This window comes from Lithobates pipiens, unplaced genomic scaffold (assembly GCF_037356315.1).
Source record: "Lithobates pipiens isolate NorthernLeopardFrog02 unplaced genomic scaffold, aLitPip1_a1.2 Scaffold_13, whole genome shotgun sequence".
In the NCBI taxonomy this organism is placed as follows: Eukaryota; Metazoa; Chordata; class Amphibia; order Anura; family Ranidae; genus Lithobates; species Lithobates pipiens.
In genome coordinates this window covers 383,918,158-383,935,919 of record NW_027507718.1, presented here as the reverse complement: position 1 = coordinate 383,935,919, position 17,762 = coordinate 383,918,158, and the positions used below count along the sequence as shown (strand labels likewise).

The 17,762-nt window shown below is 43.6% G+C and overlaps 1 protein-coding gene across 2 annotated transcripts in view; it reads left to right on the top strand.

The window, feature by feature from the left end:
- The window catches only part of LOC143975179 (cytochrome P450 3A24-like), a 56,281-nt gene that overhangs the window by 30,835 nt on the left and 7,684 nt on the right, over nt 1–17,762 (top strand). For both annotated transcript variants that reach the window (XM_077477278.1, XM_077477279.1), the window contains 4 exons: nt 585–673; nt 2,121–2,269; nt 2,389–2,516; nt 3,943–4,027. In XM_077477278.1, the coding sequence (XP_077333404.1) occupies nt 585–673; nt 2,121–2,269; nt 2,389–2,516; nt 3,943–4,027 (451 nt within the window). The remainder of the gene's footprint in view (nt 1–584; nt 674–2,120; nt 2,270–2,388; nt 2,517–3,942; nt 4,028–17,762) is intronic.

The following is a 17,762-nucleotide window of genomic DNA, read 5'->3' as shown; positions in this document are numbered from 1 at the left end:
GGCATACTCACATGCAGGTTTGTCTCTGTCAGCTGGAATTCGTGCACACTCAACCAGAGTTTGAGTTTTCACACCTTTGTGCGACATTACAGGCTGGACCTCACATCTGTAAGCGATCAGGCATTCGGCAGGAAGGTCCTGCAGGCTGTTGTCCCACCCAAGGGGGTAAGTCTCTGTTATCCTCTCAGGTGCTGTCCTGAAAGACGCTTTGGGAAAATTCAAGTTAGACTTACCGGTAACTTGTTTTCCATAAGTCTTTCAGGACAGCAACGAGCTGCCGTATTAGTTTCTATGTACTATGCTGCGACTAACATACGTGTTTATGTGTTCCAGCCGGGGCAGGAGGTTCTCTTCTGCAACTGATGTGTTGCCTCCCTTTAAAGATCTGGAGGAAGGAGGTATTTCCTATGGTCCAGTGGGTGGAGTCACGATCTCTCAGGTGCTGTCCTAAAAGACTTATGGAAAACAAGTTACCAAGAAGTCTAACTTGAATTTTCTGAATTTGGCAATATAAATTTGAAAGTCTAGTTCTTGGTACCATACATTTAAAAAAAAAAATTAAAAATATCTTGTCATCCCCACAGATGTTCCCAATAATTAAAACTTATGGAGCCCTTTTAGTGAAGAATGTCCAGAAGAAAGTTGATAACAAAGAATTTATGAACATGAAGGAGTAAGTATATGGTATATGAATAATTGAATACCATCTGACAGAATGCTAATTGCAAAAATAATTAGATATCCATTTGTTAAACATTATATCAGAAAATTGATGACAACGAAAAGTTAAAGGGGTTGTAAAGGTAAATGTTTTTTCACCTTAATGCATTCTATGCATTAAGGTGAAAAAACATCTGACAGTGCCGGCGCCCCCAGCCCCCCGTTTTACTTACCTCACCCCTCAAATCCCGTGCTCGCCCCCGTCGTCCTTTCCACCGTTCAGCCTGGTCGCTGATTGGCTGGAGTGGATGGATGGAAAGCAGCGCAGCCATTGGCTCGTGCTGCTGTCAATCACATCCACTGACGCGGAGCGGCGGGGCGGGGCCGTGTGATACAGCGAGCGGCTATAGCCGCCGGCTGTATCACGGCAATCTGTGCAAAACGAGCTGCACAGTGGAGGTAAGTATAACATGTTTGTTATTTTTAATTTTTTTTTTTTTTAAATCACTTTACAATCCCTTTAAGTTAAATCAACCACACTCATTGGGGCCCATTTGTAATATGACTTTGTACTTATTTTCTGTTGTTGTTTTAAGACTAAATAGTTAACATCAGTCTACACTGAACTGCTATTTGCCAAATAAATATTTTGTGCTAGACTGGATGGTGTTAGTATCTATTTTATGCATCTTCGCCTGAGTTGTGTTATCATTGGCTAGAATGATGAATGGGAAAGAGGTGTATGCAAATAGGGCTAATGTAGCATTTAAATTTTTTAGCACAGCCAGTATAATTCTGTAGGAACACAGGATTTTAGGAATATAGGATAGGAGTGACTAGAGCTGCACGATTCTGGCCAAAATTAGAATCATGATTTTTTTTGCTTAGAATGAAAAGATAACGATTCTCTCGCGATTCTCGCGCCGTAAAATCTTTCACATTATACAAAAAAAAAAAAAATGGGTTAAATTGCATTTGAAAGGCCGCTGCGCAAATACATTGTGACATAAAGTATTTCAACAACCACCATTTTATTTTCTAGGGTGTCTACTAAACAATATATAGAATGTTTGGGGGTTCTAAGTAATTTTCTAGCAAAAAAAATGATTTTAATGTGAAACCTACAAACATCAGAAAAAGGTTTAGTGTTTAAGTGGTTAAACTTTTTTCACTTACACACAAAGTCTATTCCATTGACAAATTGTTACAATGTTTATACTTAAGTTTAACTTATAAAGAATGTTTTGATTCTTGGCAGACTACCCAGTTTTTCTCTTCCTTTTTTTTGAGGGGGGTGGCTTCAGAAAAGAGAGAATTCTTTGCATAGAATGAATTGTGAAACACTTTAGTCAAGATTGCCATAACGATTCTTGACGATTAATTGTGCAGCTCCAGGATTGACACTGGTTGATATCATGTGGGCTATTTTTTGATTACTAATGCTTTGTTATTTGTGTCAGCATCTTTGGAAGCTACACCATGGACATTGTTCTAAGTACATCATTCAGTGTGAATGTGGATTCACAGAACAATCCCAACGATCCATTTGTGGCCAATGCCAAGAAGCTTTTCACATTTTCCTTTTTCAATCCATTGTTCTTAACTACATGTAAGTTATTCAGTCTCCTATTTACAAATATTTATTATCTAAGGCTGCAATCCTATATATTAGCAGGCATTTGGTCCATTTTCAGAACATTTAACCATTAATTATCTCTTTTTTTTCAGTGCTATGTCCATTCCTTATACCTCTATTGGACAAACTGAATTTCTGCTTCCTTCCTTTAAGTGTTCTCAACTTTTTCCAAGATGCCATTAAAAGTATCAAGAAAGACAGGCAGAAGGGTATTCATTCAGTAAGTAAACTTGAAGTAGTTTTACTTAATTTGTGTTAGTGCAAACAGGTATTTCTTTTTCTTCATTGATGCACTGATGGACATGAATTGGCAGGACTGGTAGGCTACACTGATGGGTACTGATAGGCTGCACTGATGAGGCAGCATGGATGAGGAGACACTGGTGGGCACTGATGAGGAGGCACTGATGGGCAGCACTAATGGACACTGACAGCACTGATGGGCACTGATTGGCAGCACTGATGGGCACGGATTCGCACCACTGATGGGCACTGATTGGCAGCACTTATGGGCACTGATCATCAGTGTAGATGTCCCCTTTCACACTGGCCAGTTACCCAAAATTCTGATAACCGGCAAGTGTATTTACATTGGAATCAGCTGTGATTGGACACACCTAATCACATGGTAAAGGGCCGCTGTGATTGGCTCTTAACTCCAAACTGTGATCAACTGTGCCCAAAGGACACAGTGATCACAGAGCACGCCGCAGCAGGGGGGTCTAGGTGCTGGAAGGGCATCAATAGACGCCCTCCCAGAACTGGATGACCGCGCTGTAGATGTCATTCGGCTATAGCACAGTCAGCAAGTGGTTATTTAGCTGGGGGAGAAGGAGGCCTTTTTAAGATGTGAACAAATTAAGTTGGCTGTATCCATGACTTCTTTGTTCTTTTAAATAACAATAGTAGAAGAACAAGGATGCAGTTTTGTATTCATCTTTTATTTGCACGGTGATTTTTTTCTGAATATTTAAAAATTCCATTAGTGACTGCTGTCTGCTGTCTGCATATCTGTGCATGTTTAAAAGAAATTAGATACAGCTATTGCATTCTCAAGAGTCTTATCATGGGAAAATGTTGAATCTCATGGCACAATACAATTTGTACATGAGAGATATGAGTGATGTTGATGGCTTTTGTAGGTCATAAAAAAATGTATGCTTATAGGCATTACATACAGTACATATGTAATTAGGATGGGAGTTTTTTTTTTATTGTTAACTTCTTATCTGCTATCCAAAAGCTATGGCTACCTCCTTGGCCATAGATGTACAGTTATGAAAAACTTAGTGAGAGTAGTTATCTACACATCCTCCAGCAGGTCATCAAGTGCCAGTACCTGCTATGTTTCTCAATGACAACGAACGTGTAGTATTTTGATCCTTCTCTCTTCTGCCCTCTGACTACCCTCCCACTCATAGAAAGATTTTCCATAGGTGAGAAAATGTCTGTATGAATTAATGAGCACTGTTGACAGACGTTACTGCTCTCAGCATTACAGAGGTCCATATTTTCACAAATGATTCTCAAATCAGTAGTCTCATTTGGGTGATCCTTAAATTGCTGTTCTTCAAGTCATAAAATAACTTTTCTGTGCATGTGATATAAAATATGAGCTCACTATTATCTTCTTTTCTTTTGCTTAGGACCGAGTGGATTTTCTGCAACTCATGGTTGATTCTCAGACCAAAGATAGAACATCATCAGAAGAGGAGACTCATGCTTACAAAGGTAAAACTAATTATGTAAGCTTTTTAGAACTAGAAGCACCACAGACTGCATATTACTATGGAGTTAATTATACATTTTCTGCAACAGCAATGCACTTTTCATTGGATAGAAGGTCTTCACAACAAATCTAGTTGAGGCACATCAAACAACTGCAATTATGCATTAACCTGTTCCCGACCGGCTCGCATACATACATGGTGGCACAATGGCACCGCTGCGTGAAACCCAGTACAGGTACGGGGCATGCCCCCACCGCGCTCACGACTATCGGATTTGACCGAGAACCGATCAATCTTCAGGTCCAGCCAATGATTTATGGCCTGAACCTGCTGATTGGTTCTGACAAATGAAATCCTTCCCCTGCCTGTAAGTGTAAACACAGACAATGATGTCATCTTCCCTAGTGGAACTCTTTTCGTTCCAGAGAGAGGAGAGGAGACATCTCTCAGTAAGTTGCACCAACACTAAACTAACATCAGTACACGTAGGTGCACTTGTCACCCCCCCCATCGCCCCCCAGGTAACCCCTTTACTCCCTGTCACAGTGTCACCCAGTGCAGTGTTCATATTTTTGTTTGATCACTGTACTGGTTTCATTTGTGACACTAATCAGCATTAAGGAAGTTAGTGGTAGGCCCAGGTAGTTTTAGGGTACCCCCTAACCCCCCCAATAAAGGTTTAACCCCTTGATCACGCCCTGTCACCAGTGATCACCATATTAGTGTTACGGGTGATGCTGGTTAGTTCCTTATTTTTTATAGCATCAGGGTACCCGCCGTATATATTACCTGAATAAACCCACCTGATCACCCGGCGGGTGATTTCAATTCGGTTTTAGCACCAGTTAGGGTCTGCGTCACCCCAGGCAGTGTCAGATTAGTGCCAATAGCGCTAACACCCGTGCACGCACCATACACCTCCCTTAGTAGTATGGTGTGTATGGATCAATAACTTTGATCTGATCAGATCTATACTGGCTTCCCCAGTAGTTAAGTACTCCAAAAAACGCAGTGTTAACGGGATCAGCCCAGATACCGGCTAGCACCTGCATTTAGCCCCTCTGCCCAGGCCACCCATGTGCAGTATCAATCGATTACTGTCACTGACAAAACACTAAACACATAACAGCAGCGATCGCAGAGTAAAGCCTGATCCCTGCGAATGGTAACAGTTTTTTTGGTAGCATTTGAATCAGTCGCTGACAATCAGGTGCTCTTTTTTTTCTGTGAGTCTCACTAGTTATACAAGTAAATTTAGAGGCAAAAATTTCCAATCGAAGGTACACTAGTGAAGAGGCCTACACATTTCTAAGCATGACAGATGAGAGTGAAGAGGAAGTCACCCATCTGTCAGATTCAGGCTCAGACTTTTATCCTGTAAACAGCAGCGGCACCCTGACAGATAGCTCTGACGATGGAGTAGTGGTCCCTGCCAAGGTCAGGCGTACCCGACACCATTCTTCTGCTGTTGTTGAGGTGCAAGAACCGCAGGGCTCTCTTATGGAGCAGAAAGCCAGTACTAGTGCCGCTCATCCTTCTGGTGAACTGGCAAGCACCAGCGGCCTAGTACATCCTGGTCGTACATCCAGCACTGCACTTGGTGATGTGGTGAGTCCCATAAGTGCAGTTCAAGCTGGTGAGGTGGCTAGCACATGTAGTGTCCTGCAGCCACCAAGAAGACAAAGACAGGCCTGTTGAGCCCATAGTGCCCTTCCCGCTGCATTTTGCCAATCCAAATTGGGAGCCCACCACTTCTGCAGCATCACCAGCATTACGAGGTAAGAGATAGTTGTGTAGAGCCAAAGAACTGCCCAGACTATATAGGGAGCACTGGTAAGATTGTGTGGGACTTGGTGTCATCATTATTTGGAAAGGGGTACCACTTGTACATGGACAATTATTACACAAGCGTGCCACTTTTTAGTCACTTGTTTGATCAAGGAATTGGCGCATGTGGCACCTTGTGATCTAATCGCCGGGGCTTACCCCAGCGGCTTGTAGATTCCTGTCTTAGGCTGGGGGAGAGAGCCTGCTAGAGATGTAAAAATTTGCTTGCTGTGAAGTGGAGGAATAATAAGAATATTTTCATTCTGTCATTCTGTCATCCCTTCACGCAGACACGACGATCCAAATTTCTAAGGCGATTGGTGTTGTGGAGAAACCCCTCTGCGTCCACAAATATGACCTTAATATGGGAGGGGTGGACCTCAACGACCAGTTGATGGTGCTGTACTTAATTGCCTGTAAGGCCAGACTCTGGTACAAAAAAGTGTCTGTATACTTATTCCAGTTGGCTCTGTTGAACGCTTATGTGCTATACAAAGCTTCAGGATGAACTGGATCCTTTCTTAAATTCCATGAAGAGATCATCACAGCCATTCTGTTTCCAGACGGTGCTGTGGTTCCGCCAGCTGACCATAGAGCTGATTGAAGACCAGAATGGTTCCAATCATCTCTATGGCCTAAGTAATTGGAAGCTACGAGCATTTCAAGTCTTTGGTTTCGCCGGATATAAACAGCGCCATTGGGAAATTAGGAAAGCATTGTATCACATTGATCTTGGTGTGGTCAGATGCTTTGAGGGCAGAGGAGAGATCTAGAGTCTAATAGGCCTTTTTTTTTTTTTTTAAAGAGTATCTGTCACTACCTATTGTTATAACAATAAAAATGATTTAAAAAAAATTCAAGGAACAGTGTAAAATAAAATAAAAAAAGCAAAATAAATAATAATAATAAAAAAAGCTAATTTTTGTCATTATTCAATCACTTATGACAAAAAATAAAATATTCAATGTGCTTAACAAGTCTCTCAAAGTTGGATCATTTTTTGTTTTAGAACCGCAGTCATAAACTAAAAGCTGCGTAAATTCCAGAAAATGTAGACACTATAACCTTTGGGCAAACCAATAAATATATGCTTATTGAATTCTTTTTTTAGCCGAGACTTGTGGCTGAATGCTTTTCGGCCTAAATGTATGACTAAGATTGAGTTTATTGTATTTTTTATAACAAAAAGTAGAATATACCTTTTTTTTTCAAAATGTTCAGTCTTTTTTTGTTTATATCGCAAAAAATAAAAACCGCAGAGGTGATTAAATACCACCAAAAGAAAGCTCTATTTGTACAACATTCCATGACTGTGCAATTACCAGTTAAATAGCACAGTGCCAAATTGTAAAAAGTGCTATGGTCAGGAAGGGGGTAAAACTTTAAATGGTTAAACTTAAAAAAAAAGTGATATAATAAGATCAATGACTATACTCGTATATAAAATGTTGAAAGTGTTTGTAGCTGCAATGGTCCAGGTTCTAGTTGTTTCCTGGCACAGATTATTTTAATAGCAAAGAACAGCCATGTGATGGAATGAAGTGGTGTTTTTGCAGTGAGACAAACGCTAGCATCCACTTCCTGGCCTGGTGCACTATTGCAGTTGTTTGATGTTCCTTAAAGTGTAACTATGATACATTGTATCTGAGCATCATAAACCAAAAATTCTATTTAAATAGAACTATAGGGAAAACATCAAATGCAGCCACTGTGCCCATCAATTGCCATCACTGTGCCATCAAACACAGCCACTGTGCCCAACAAATACAGCCACTGTGTCATATAAAATGCTCCCCCTGTGCCATCAAATGCAGCCACTGTGCCCACCTTATGCAGCCAATGTGCCCATCTTAAGCAGCCACTGTGCCCATCTTGTGCAGCCAATGTGCAGCCAATGTGCCCCATCAAATGCAGCCTCACTGTGCCCATCAAATGCAGCCACTGTGCCATATCAAATGCTGCCAGTGTGCCTCCGCCTGTACTTACCCTGTCTCTGTGGCAGTGGGACAGCTCCTCGATGTCTTCTCCCATCCTCTGCTATGATTGGACACCCGATAGGCGTCCAATCACAGCGCCTGTCATTTCAGCCAATCAGGTGAATGAAATACTTGTATAGCGCACAATGCGAACTGAATCGCCTCTAGGCGCTGTGGCAAGCTTTGATCATCTGCTAAAAGAGGAAGGTCTTGAGTTTTTTCCTAAAAGCCAGGTGATTTTCTTCCAGGCGGATGTTGATTGGTAGAGCATTCCATAGCCGAGGCCCTTGGACAGCGAATCTCCGATCCCCCTTGGATTATACCGGGCTTTGGGCACGAGGAGGAGGTTTTTGTTGGCTGATCGAAGAACTCGGTTTGGTGTGTAATGATTTATTTTCTCCATTAGGTATTGTGGAGCTTCTCTATGCACGCATTTGTGGGTGAGGCAAAGGGTCTTGAACGTGATCCGATTTTTTACGGTTAGCCAATGTAAGCTCCTCTGCGAAGGAGAGATGGATTCTCAGGGTTTTTTCCCTGTTATCAGCCTTGCCACCGTGTTTTGGATCAGTTGTAAACGCGCAAGTTGATATTGTGGTAAACCTATGTAAAGCGAATTTGCGTAGTCCAGTCGTGAATTAATGATTGTTCCAACTACCACTGCTTTGTCATTCTTTGGGATAAAAGGGATGAGTCTGCGAAGCATGCGCAGCAGATGGTGAGATCCACTGACTACTGCTCCTATTTGTGCATCCATTGACATTTGTGCGTCTAAAATAACCCCGAGACTCTTCGCATTGGTCTTTGGGGAGATAGTTTGCCCAAAGACGGTTGGTGGAGACCAGGAGGTTTTGGTTGCGGGCTTATGATTTGGGTGTAAGATAAGAAGCTCTGTCTTTGATTCGTCCAGCTGGAGGGAGTTAGTGGTCATCCAGTCCTCTATTGATTTGAGGCAGTTTTTAAGTTGTTGTTGGTGATCTTTTTTTCCATTGATCCGGAAATAAAGTTGCGTGTCGTCAGCGTAAGAGTGGAAGCAGAGATCTGAGCATCTGATGATTTGAAGGAGTGGGCGAATGTAAATGTTGAAGAGAATGGGTGACAAAGGAGAGCCTTGAGGGACTCCGCAGGTGACTGCCCGAGTTTTCGAGAGGAATTTTCCTAGTTTCACTGTCTGTGACCGATTGCCTAGGATGGACGCGAACCATTGGAGATCTATGTCTTGGACTCCGGCTACTTCTGTGAGGCGGACGAGTAGAGTATTGTGATCTACTGTATCAAACTCTGCACTTAGGTCTAGCAGTACGAGGAGACGCGGCTCTCCGTCATCTGCTGCTTCGAGGGCGTCGTCCCAAATCTTGAGGAGAGCTGTTTCTGTTCCATGACCCGGGCAGAAGCCTGATTGCAGCGGGTCCAGGAGTTTGTGAGTATCCAGGTGGAGTTGTAGCTGATGTACTACAGCTTTCTCCATGATCTTAGAAATGGTGTTGAGGCTTGTAATTGGCTTACGGTTGTGTGGATCCTGAGGGTCCAGGTTTGGTTTCTTGAGTAGAGGTTTGACGATGCCTTGTTTGAGGATGCTGGGAACAATCCCTTCATGGAATGATCGATTTATGAGGTGGGTTATGGTTGGAGCCACGATGTCGGAGCATTCTTTCAGTAGTTTTGTGGGGATGATGTCAATAGGTGAGGTACTGTCACGCAGTTTATTAATGATGTTTTTTGCGGTGCCTACGGTAATTGGGGATAGTGAAAATTTCGGCGGTTGCGGTATGTTGGTGCAAACATCCTCTTTATGTATTTGCTGGCTGAGGTCGGATGTTTTCTTCTGACAGATTGTTTCCCTGATGGTTTTGACTTTATCGATGAAAAAATCCGACAGTTTGTCACAGTAATCCTGGGATTCACTTTCTGGGGGTTCTAGGCACACCGGATTCATTGATTGATTAACCAGTTTAAACAGTTCCCGTGGTTGGTTTGCGGCCGTTGAGATTGTATATGAGAAGTGGTCCTTTTTGGCTTTGAAGATTGCTTTCCGATAATTCTCTGTGAGACCTTTGTGGTTAAAGTGGTTTTCCTCTGTGGTATTTCTTCTCCATGTTCTTTCCGCTCTTCTACGTTTTTGCTTTAGTACGGCGAGGGAGCTATTAAACCATCCAGAGTTTTTCTTCTTGATGAGAGCCCTGCGTTTTGGTGCTACCGAGTCTGCTGATTGCAGCAATGCCCTGTTCAGGGAGTTGAGTGTTTCCTCCGTAGAGTGGTTTAAGGTTATTGTAGCTATCTTGTTGGACAGAGTGGATTTGAAGGATTCGGAGTACAGTTTTTTATGCGATCTGGTCCAGTGCGTTGTTGTTACAGGATTCCGTTTTTCGTTGGTGATGTTGGTAGCGATTTTGAATTTGATGGCGTGGTGATCCGTCCATGGCAATGTTATGTTGTCGAGTATGTTGACGTCAATGTTCTGTTTGAAAATGAGGTCCAGGGTGTGTCCTGACCCATGTGTGGGAGTCTTTATCAGTTGCTGGAGACCCAGTTCTTCTAGTTGATTTATGGAGGCAGTCGCGATGGGGTCTCGTTTGCCCAAAGTTAGAAATCTCCGAGTGCCAGGAAATTTTTGAATTTTAGGGTGTGCATTGCAAAGGATTCCGTGAGGGGTGAAAGAAGATTGGACTTTGGTCCCGGTGGTCTGTAGTACAGTAGAATATGAGTGGTGTCATGGGGCGTTGTTTGAAGATGTAGCATCAGGGTTTCCATAAAAGGCACTGGGTTCTGAGATGATGTTTTAGTGAGATCCAGGTTAAAGATCACTGCTAGGCCTCCTCCTTTTTTCCCTATCCGATGTTCGGTTAGGATCCTGTAGTTTTCCGGCACCAATTCGGTGAGGATGGTGTTGCAGTCAGAGGTTAACCAGCTTTCGGTGATGAAGAGGCAGTCTGCATTGTTCTCGATGATGAAGTCGTGTACTTCCAGTCTATGTTTGACTGCAGACCTGGCGTTAATCAAGGCGCAATCTAATTGTAGTGGTCGAGTAGATGTCTTCCTGTGGTTGGGAGTTGCTTGTCGTCCGGTTTTTAATAGTTGTTCTCTTTTAAGTATTTTTTGTATGGAAGATGGCAATGTGGTGTTGATGTTCCTTAGTCTGTGCAGAACTTCAGCTGAGTATTTGAAGTGGCACATGGTTTGTGGATGCTGTTGATGGTACTATGGACCTAAGATGATGATCCTGATCAGGGTATTGATCCTGAGGAGGGGCTAGGTATCAGACTTGCCGCTGTGCTTGAGGCTATTAGCGCGCAAGTTGATCAGGGGATGCCTATGTGGATGCGGAAGGAGTTGTATTCGGTTGCTGGCTGTTCCGGCTACCTTTACTTGAGGTGAAGGTCTCCGCTCAGAAAAGAAGTCTGGCTGTGATCTGGAGTAGTCGTGCAATGCATGAATCTATCTATTGGTCATAGAGGGGTGGCTGGAGAGAGGGGGCGGCGACCGTGCACCCTTATTAACGCACCAGCACTGCATGCCAGCAGACAGATTGAGATAGTCGGAGTCCATATTTCCATTCATGTCTGTCTATGGTCAGATACACCTTGGTGGGGATGAAGAAGATTGAGTTACATTGTGAAAATAGATGAGGATGACTCTGGGCGGGGATGAGAGTTACATAGTGAAGAGGGGCTCTCCACAATGTAACTTTTATCTCCACCCAGAGTCATCCTCATCCATTTTCACAATGTAACTTAATCATGCCAGCTTGTCAGCCTCAGGTGTCCCATCGAATGAGATTAAAATAAAGTCAAAATATACAGCACAGTTCAGCACAATAGCACACAGCTTTGGGAGAAGACTAATGCCCTGTACACACGACCGGTTTTCCCATCAGAATAAACTCTGAAGGTTTTTCCAATGGAATTCCACTGAAGCTGTCTTGCGTACACAGGACGCACGATCAAGAACGAGGTGACATACAACATGTACGATGGGACTAGAGAAAGGAAGTTCAATAGTCAGTAGCCAATAGCTTCTGTCTCGTACTTGCTTCAGAGCATGCGCCGTTTTTGGTTCGTCGGAACAGCATACAGACGAGCGGTTTTGCTGATAGAAATTTGTTCCGTCTGAAAAATATAGAACATGTTCTCTTTCTAGGTCCATCGGAATTTTCGACGTAAAAAGTCCAATGGGGCATACACACGATCGGAATTTACAATGAAAAGCTTTCATCTGACTTTTTCTGTCGGAAATTCCAACCGTGTGTACGCGGCATAAGTCACTACAAAGGGCACTGCTTCAATTGTCTCCAGGGTACTGAGCTTCCAGTGGGGTGGTCCTGCACCTACAGACATCTACAGCATGGGTGTTCAGACCACAGACTCTTCGTGCTTCTTGTCTGTGGACATTGTAATGCCGCGTACACACGATCTGAATTTTCTGATAAAAAGCTCTCACCGGTCTTTTTCTGATTTTGATCGTGTGTATGCGGCATAATAGTTGCATTGCCTGCTATTATTTGTTCTTTGCTTATAGCATAACCATTATGATCCTGCCTGCACTGTCAATTAGACATGTGCGATTCGTTTACGAAATACGTATTTTTATGCATACGAATTCTGTATGAAATTTCGTTTACGAATTTCGGATCCAAATTCATAACGATAATTCGTAATTGTTACGAAAAGTTAACAAACCTAAAAGTTAAAAACCCAGGAAGTCAGCACAGCACAGAGATGGTGGGAACCCCTCATAATGATAAATTCATCATAACGAAAGTTCGTAATTGTTACGAAAAGTTAACGAACTTAAAAGTTAAATCGCCAGGAACTCAGCACAGGGATGATGGGAACCCTATGGGGAATTTCTATGCTTACAAATTTTAAACGAAATACGAAATTTCGGATCCAAATTAATAGAAACATGACTGGTGTTTTGTTCACCAATCAGAGGAAGTCAGCATAGCACAGGGATGGTGGGAACCCTTCATAATGGGCACATCGGGTGTACACTCAGACCCAGGAACTCAGCACAGGGATGGTGGGAACCCCTCATAATGGATGCAGCAGGTGTACAGACCTGGGAACTCAGCACAGGGATGGTGGGAACCCTATGGGAATTTCTGTGCTCACGAATTTCATACGAAATTTTGTTAATGAATTTCGGATCCAAATTAACAGAAGCGTGACTGGTGTTTTGTTCACCAATCAGAGGAAGTCAGCACAGCACAGGGATGGTGGGAACTCCTCGTAATGGGCACAGCAGGTGTACACTCAGACCCAGGAACTCAGCAAAGGGATGGTGGGAACCCCTCATAATGGACACAGCAAGTGTACAGACCTGGGAACTCAGCACAGGGATGGTGGGGACCCCTCATAATGATAAATTCATCATAACGAACATTCGTAATTGTTACAAAAAGTTAACAAACCTAAAAGTTAAAAACCCAGGAAGTCAGCACAGCACAGGGATGGTGGGAACCCCTCATAATGATAAATTCATCATAACAGACTTTTGTTATTTTAACGAAAAGTTAACAAATCTAACGTAAATTCGTATTTTGTACAAATCCAAATTGAATTTCGTACACGAAATACGATTTTTTTTTCGTACGGAACAAAACGAAACAAATTACTGTCAATTGATCGTGCATTTGTTAAATTTCAAGCTGAAAAAAATATATATATTTACAGCGCAGTTTACAGGTATAGTGTTGCATTGTCCATCTGTCCATTTTGTCATTCAAAATGTGAGAGCACCGAAGCTGAAAATTGGTCTGGTTAGGAAGGGGGTTTAAGTGCCCAGTGGTCAAGTGGTTAAGAGAGTGAAGTTCTGCTTTAACCACTTGCCGACCGCCTCACGCCGATGTACGTCGGCAGAATGGCACGGGCAGGCATAAGCACGTACATGTACGTGATTTGCCTCCCGCGGGTCGGGGGCCCGATCGGGCCCCCGCCCGGTGCCTGCGGCGGTCGGTTTTCGTTCGGGAGCGATCCCGGACGAGGGGACGGCCATTCATTCATGGCCACCCCCTCGCGATCGCTCCCGACGAATGGAAATCCCCGGTGACATCACTTCCTCTCCTGTAATGTAAACACAGGAGAGGAAGTGATGTATTCTCTCCTCCGTGTCGGTATTTTTCGTTCCGACACGGAGGAGAGCGGATCAGTGAGTTGCACCAACACATCCCACACACAGTAGAACATGCCAGGCACACTCACACCCCCCCTTTACCCCCCGATCACCCCCCCAATTACCCCTGCCCCCCAGTCACAGTGACACCAATGTCATTTTTTTTTTTTTTTTTTTTTTTTTGCATTGGTGTCATTTGTGACTGTAATAACTGTTAGGGCAGTTAGGGTTAGCCCCCTTTAGTTCTAATGTACCCCCCTAACCCCCCCAATAAAGGTTTAACCCCGTGATCACCCCCCGTCGCCAGTGTCACTAAGGCTGGGTTCACATTGCAGCGGTTTATGAGAACGAATGTGATTCGCACCGCACTGCAGTGCAAATCACATCCGATCTCTGTGCGATTCGAGTTCAGCCATTCGCCGCACCCGCCGCACCCGCCACACCCGCCGCACCCGCCGCAAATTCGCACGGGACCCTTTTTTTGGCCCGCAGCAGAATCGGATCGCATGGGTGTTCACACCATGCGATCCGAGTTTGCAGATCGCACTGCGATATGCGAACTGATCTGGGGGTGTCAGTAACATTTCACTGACACTCCCAGCAGTTCGCATAGGGCAGTGTGAACTGCCGCCGGGAGGCATGCGATGCGGGAACCCGCCGCGGATTCGCGGCGTTTCCGCATCGCTCCAGTGTGAACCCAGCCTAATAAGCGATCATTTTTCTGATCGCCGTATTAGTGTCACAGGTGACGCTAGTTAGGCAGGTAGGTATTTAGGTTCGCCGCAGCTTTTTATAGCGCTAGGGACCCCCATATACTACCGCATAAAGCCCCCTGATTGCCCCCTAGTTAACCCTTTCACCAGTGATCACCATATAACTGTTACAGGTGACGCTGGTTGGTTAGTTATTTTTTTATAGTTTCAGGGCACCCGCCATTTATTACCTAATAAAGGTTTAACCCCCTGATCACCCGGCAGGTGTCATTTGTGACTAATAACTGTTAGGGCAGTTAGGGTTAGCCCCCTTTAGTTCTAAGGTACCCCCCTAACCCCCCCAATAAAGGTTTAACCCCGTGATCACCCCCCGTCGCCAGTGTCACTAAGGCTGGGTTCACATTGCAGCGGTTTATGAGAACGGATGTGATTCGCACCGCACTGCAGTGCAAATCACATCCGATCTCTGTGCGATTCGAGTTCAGCTATACAGATAGTATGGCTGAATTCGTGTCGCACCCGCCGCACCCGCCGCAAACTCGCACGGGACCCTTTTTTTGGTCCGCAGCAGAATCGGATCGCATGGGTGTTCACACCATGCGATCCAAGTTTGCAGATCGCACTGCGATATGCGAACTGATCTGGGGGTGTCATTAACATTTCACTGACACTCCCAGCAGTTCGCATAGGGCAGTGGGAACTGCCGCCGGGAGGCATGCGATGCGGGAACCCGCCGCGCATTCGTGGCGTTCCCGCATCGCTCCAGTGTGAACCCAGCCTAATAAGCGATCGTTTTTCTGATCGCTGTATTAGTGTCACAGGTGACGCTAGTTAGGCAGGTAGGTATTTAGGTTCGCCGCAGCTTTTTATAGCGCCAGGGACCCCCATATACTACCGCATAAAGCCCCCTGATTGCCCCCTAGTTAACCCTTTCACCAGTGATCACCATATAACTGTTACAGGTGACGCTGGTTGGTTAGTTATTTTTTTATAGTTTCAGGGCACCCGCCATTTATTACCTAGTCTCACTAGTGTACCCCTAAATTTAGGGGTGTCTACTTTCTAAAATGGGGTCATTTGGGGGGGGGGGTTTGTGCCATCTTGGCATTTTATGGCCTTCAAAACTGTAACGCCCTTAGAAAGCCTGAAGGCGGTGCTTGGTTTTTGGGGCCCCGTACGCGGCTAGGCTCCCAAAAAGTCCCACATATGTGGTATCCCCGTACTCAGGAGAAGCAGCAGAATTTATTTTGGGGTGTCATTTCACATATGCCCATGGCATGCGTGAGCAATATATCATTTAGTGACAACTTTGTGAAAAAAAAAAAAAGTTTGTAATTTTCCCGCAACTTGTGGCAAAATATAAAATATTCCATGGACTCAACATGCCTCTCAGCAAATAGCTTGGGGTGTCTACTTTCTAAAATGGGGTCATTTGTGGGGGTTTTGTGCCATCTTGGCATTTTATGGCCTTCAAAACTGTAATAGGTAGTGAGAAGTGAACTCAAAAAATTACGCCCTTAGAAAGCCTGAAGGCGGTGCTTGGTTTTCGGGGCCCCGTACGCGGCTAGGCTCCCAAAAAGTCCCACATATGTGGTATCCCCGTACTCAGGAGAAGCAGCAGAATTTATTTTGGGGTGTCATTTCACATATGCCCATGGCATGCATGAGCAATATATCATTTAGTGACAACTTTGTGAAAAAAAAAAAAAAAAAAAAAAAGTTTGTAATTTTCCCGCAACTTGTGGCAAAATATAAAATATTCCATGGACTCAACATGCCTCTCAGCAAATAGCTTGGGGTGTCTACTTTCTAAAATGGGGTCATTTGTGGGGGTTTTGTGCCATCTTGGCATTTTATGGCCTTCAAAACTGTAATAGGTAGTGAGGCGTGAAATCAAAAATTTACGCCCTTAGAAAGCCTGAAGGCGGTGCTTGGTTTTCGGGGCCCTGTACGCGGCTAGGCTCCCAAAAAGTCCCACATATGTGGTATCCCCGTACTCAGGAGAAGCAGCAGAATTTATTTTGGGGTGTCATTTCACATACGCCCATAGCATGTGTGAGCAATATATCATTTAGTGACAACTTTGTGTAAAAAAAAAAAAAAAATTTTTTTTTTGTCATTATTCAATCGCTTGAGGCAAAAAAATAAAATATTCAATGGGCTCAACATGCCTCTTATCAATTTCCTTAGGGGGTCTACTTTCCAAAATGGGGTCATTTGGGGGGGTTTTGTACTGCCCTGTCATTTTAGCACCTCAAGAAATGAGATAGGCAGTCGTAAACTAAAAGCTGCGTAAATTCCAGAAAACGTACCTTAGTTTGTAGATGTGACAACTTTTGCGCAAACCAATAAATATACAATTATTGACTTTTTTTTTACCAAAGACATGTGGCTGAATACATTTTGTCCTAAATGTATGACTAAAATTGAGTTTATTGGATTTTTCTAATAACAAAAAGTAGAAAATATCATTTTTTTTCAAAATTTGCGGTCTTTTTACGTTTATATCGCAAAAAATAAAAATCGCAGAGGCAATCAAATACCATCAAAAGAAAGCTCTATTTGTGGGAAGAAAAGGACGCAAATTTTGTTTGGGTACAACATTGCATGACCGCGCAATTACCAGTTAAAGCAGCGCAGTGCCAAAGTGTAAAAAGACCTCTGGTCATTTACCAGCAAAATGGTCCGGTCTGAAAGTGGTTAACTAGCGTACTTGTGAAGACCTTCTAGCCAGTTATTATTTCCTTACTTTTACCATGGGCATTTTGTAATAGTTAGCTAAGTGTGAAATAGTTAGCTAATTGTGAAATACACACATATGTAATAGGTTTATTTTGAAATTTACACTTGAAACAATATATTACAACATATACCAGGTGTCTCCAAACTTTCAAAACAAAGGGCCAGTTTACTGCCCTTCAAACTTTAGGGGGCTGGACTGTGGCCAGTGGGAAAAGAAAATGCCCTGGCATCGGTGGGACTAAACAATGCATAGCTCCCAACTGTCCCTGATTTCGAGGGACTGTCCCTGATTTGGAGCAATGTCCCTCTGTCCCTCTTTCCTCCTCATTTGTCCCACATTTTAGTCTGATCTATAGAGTTTTATATAAAA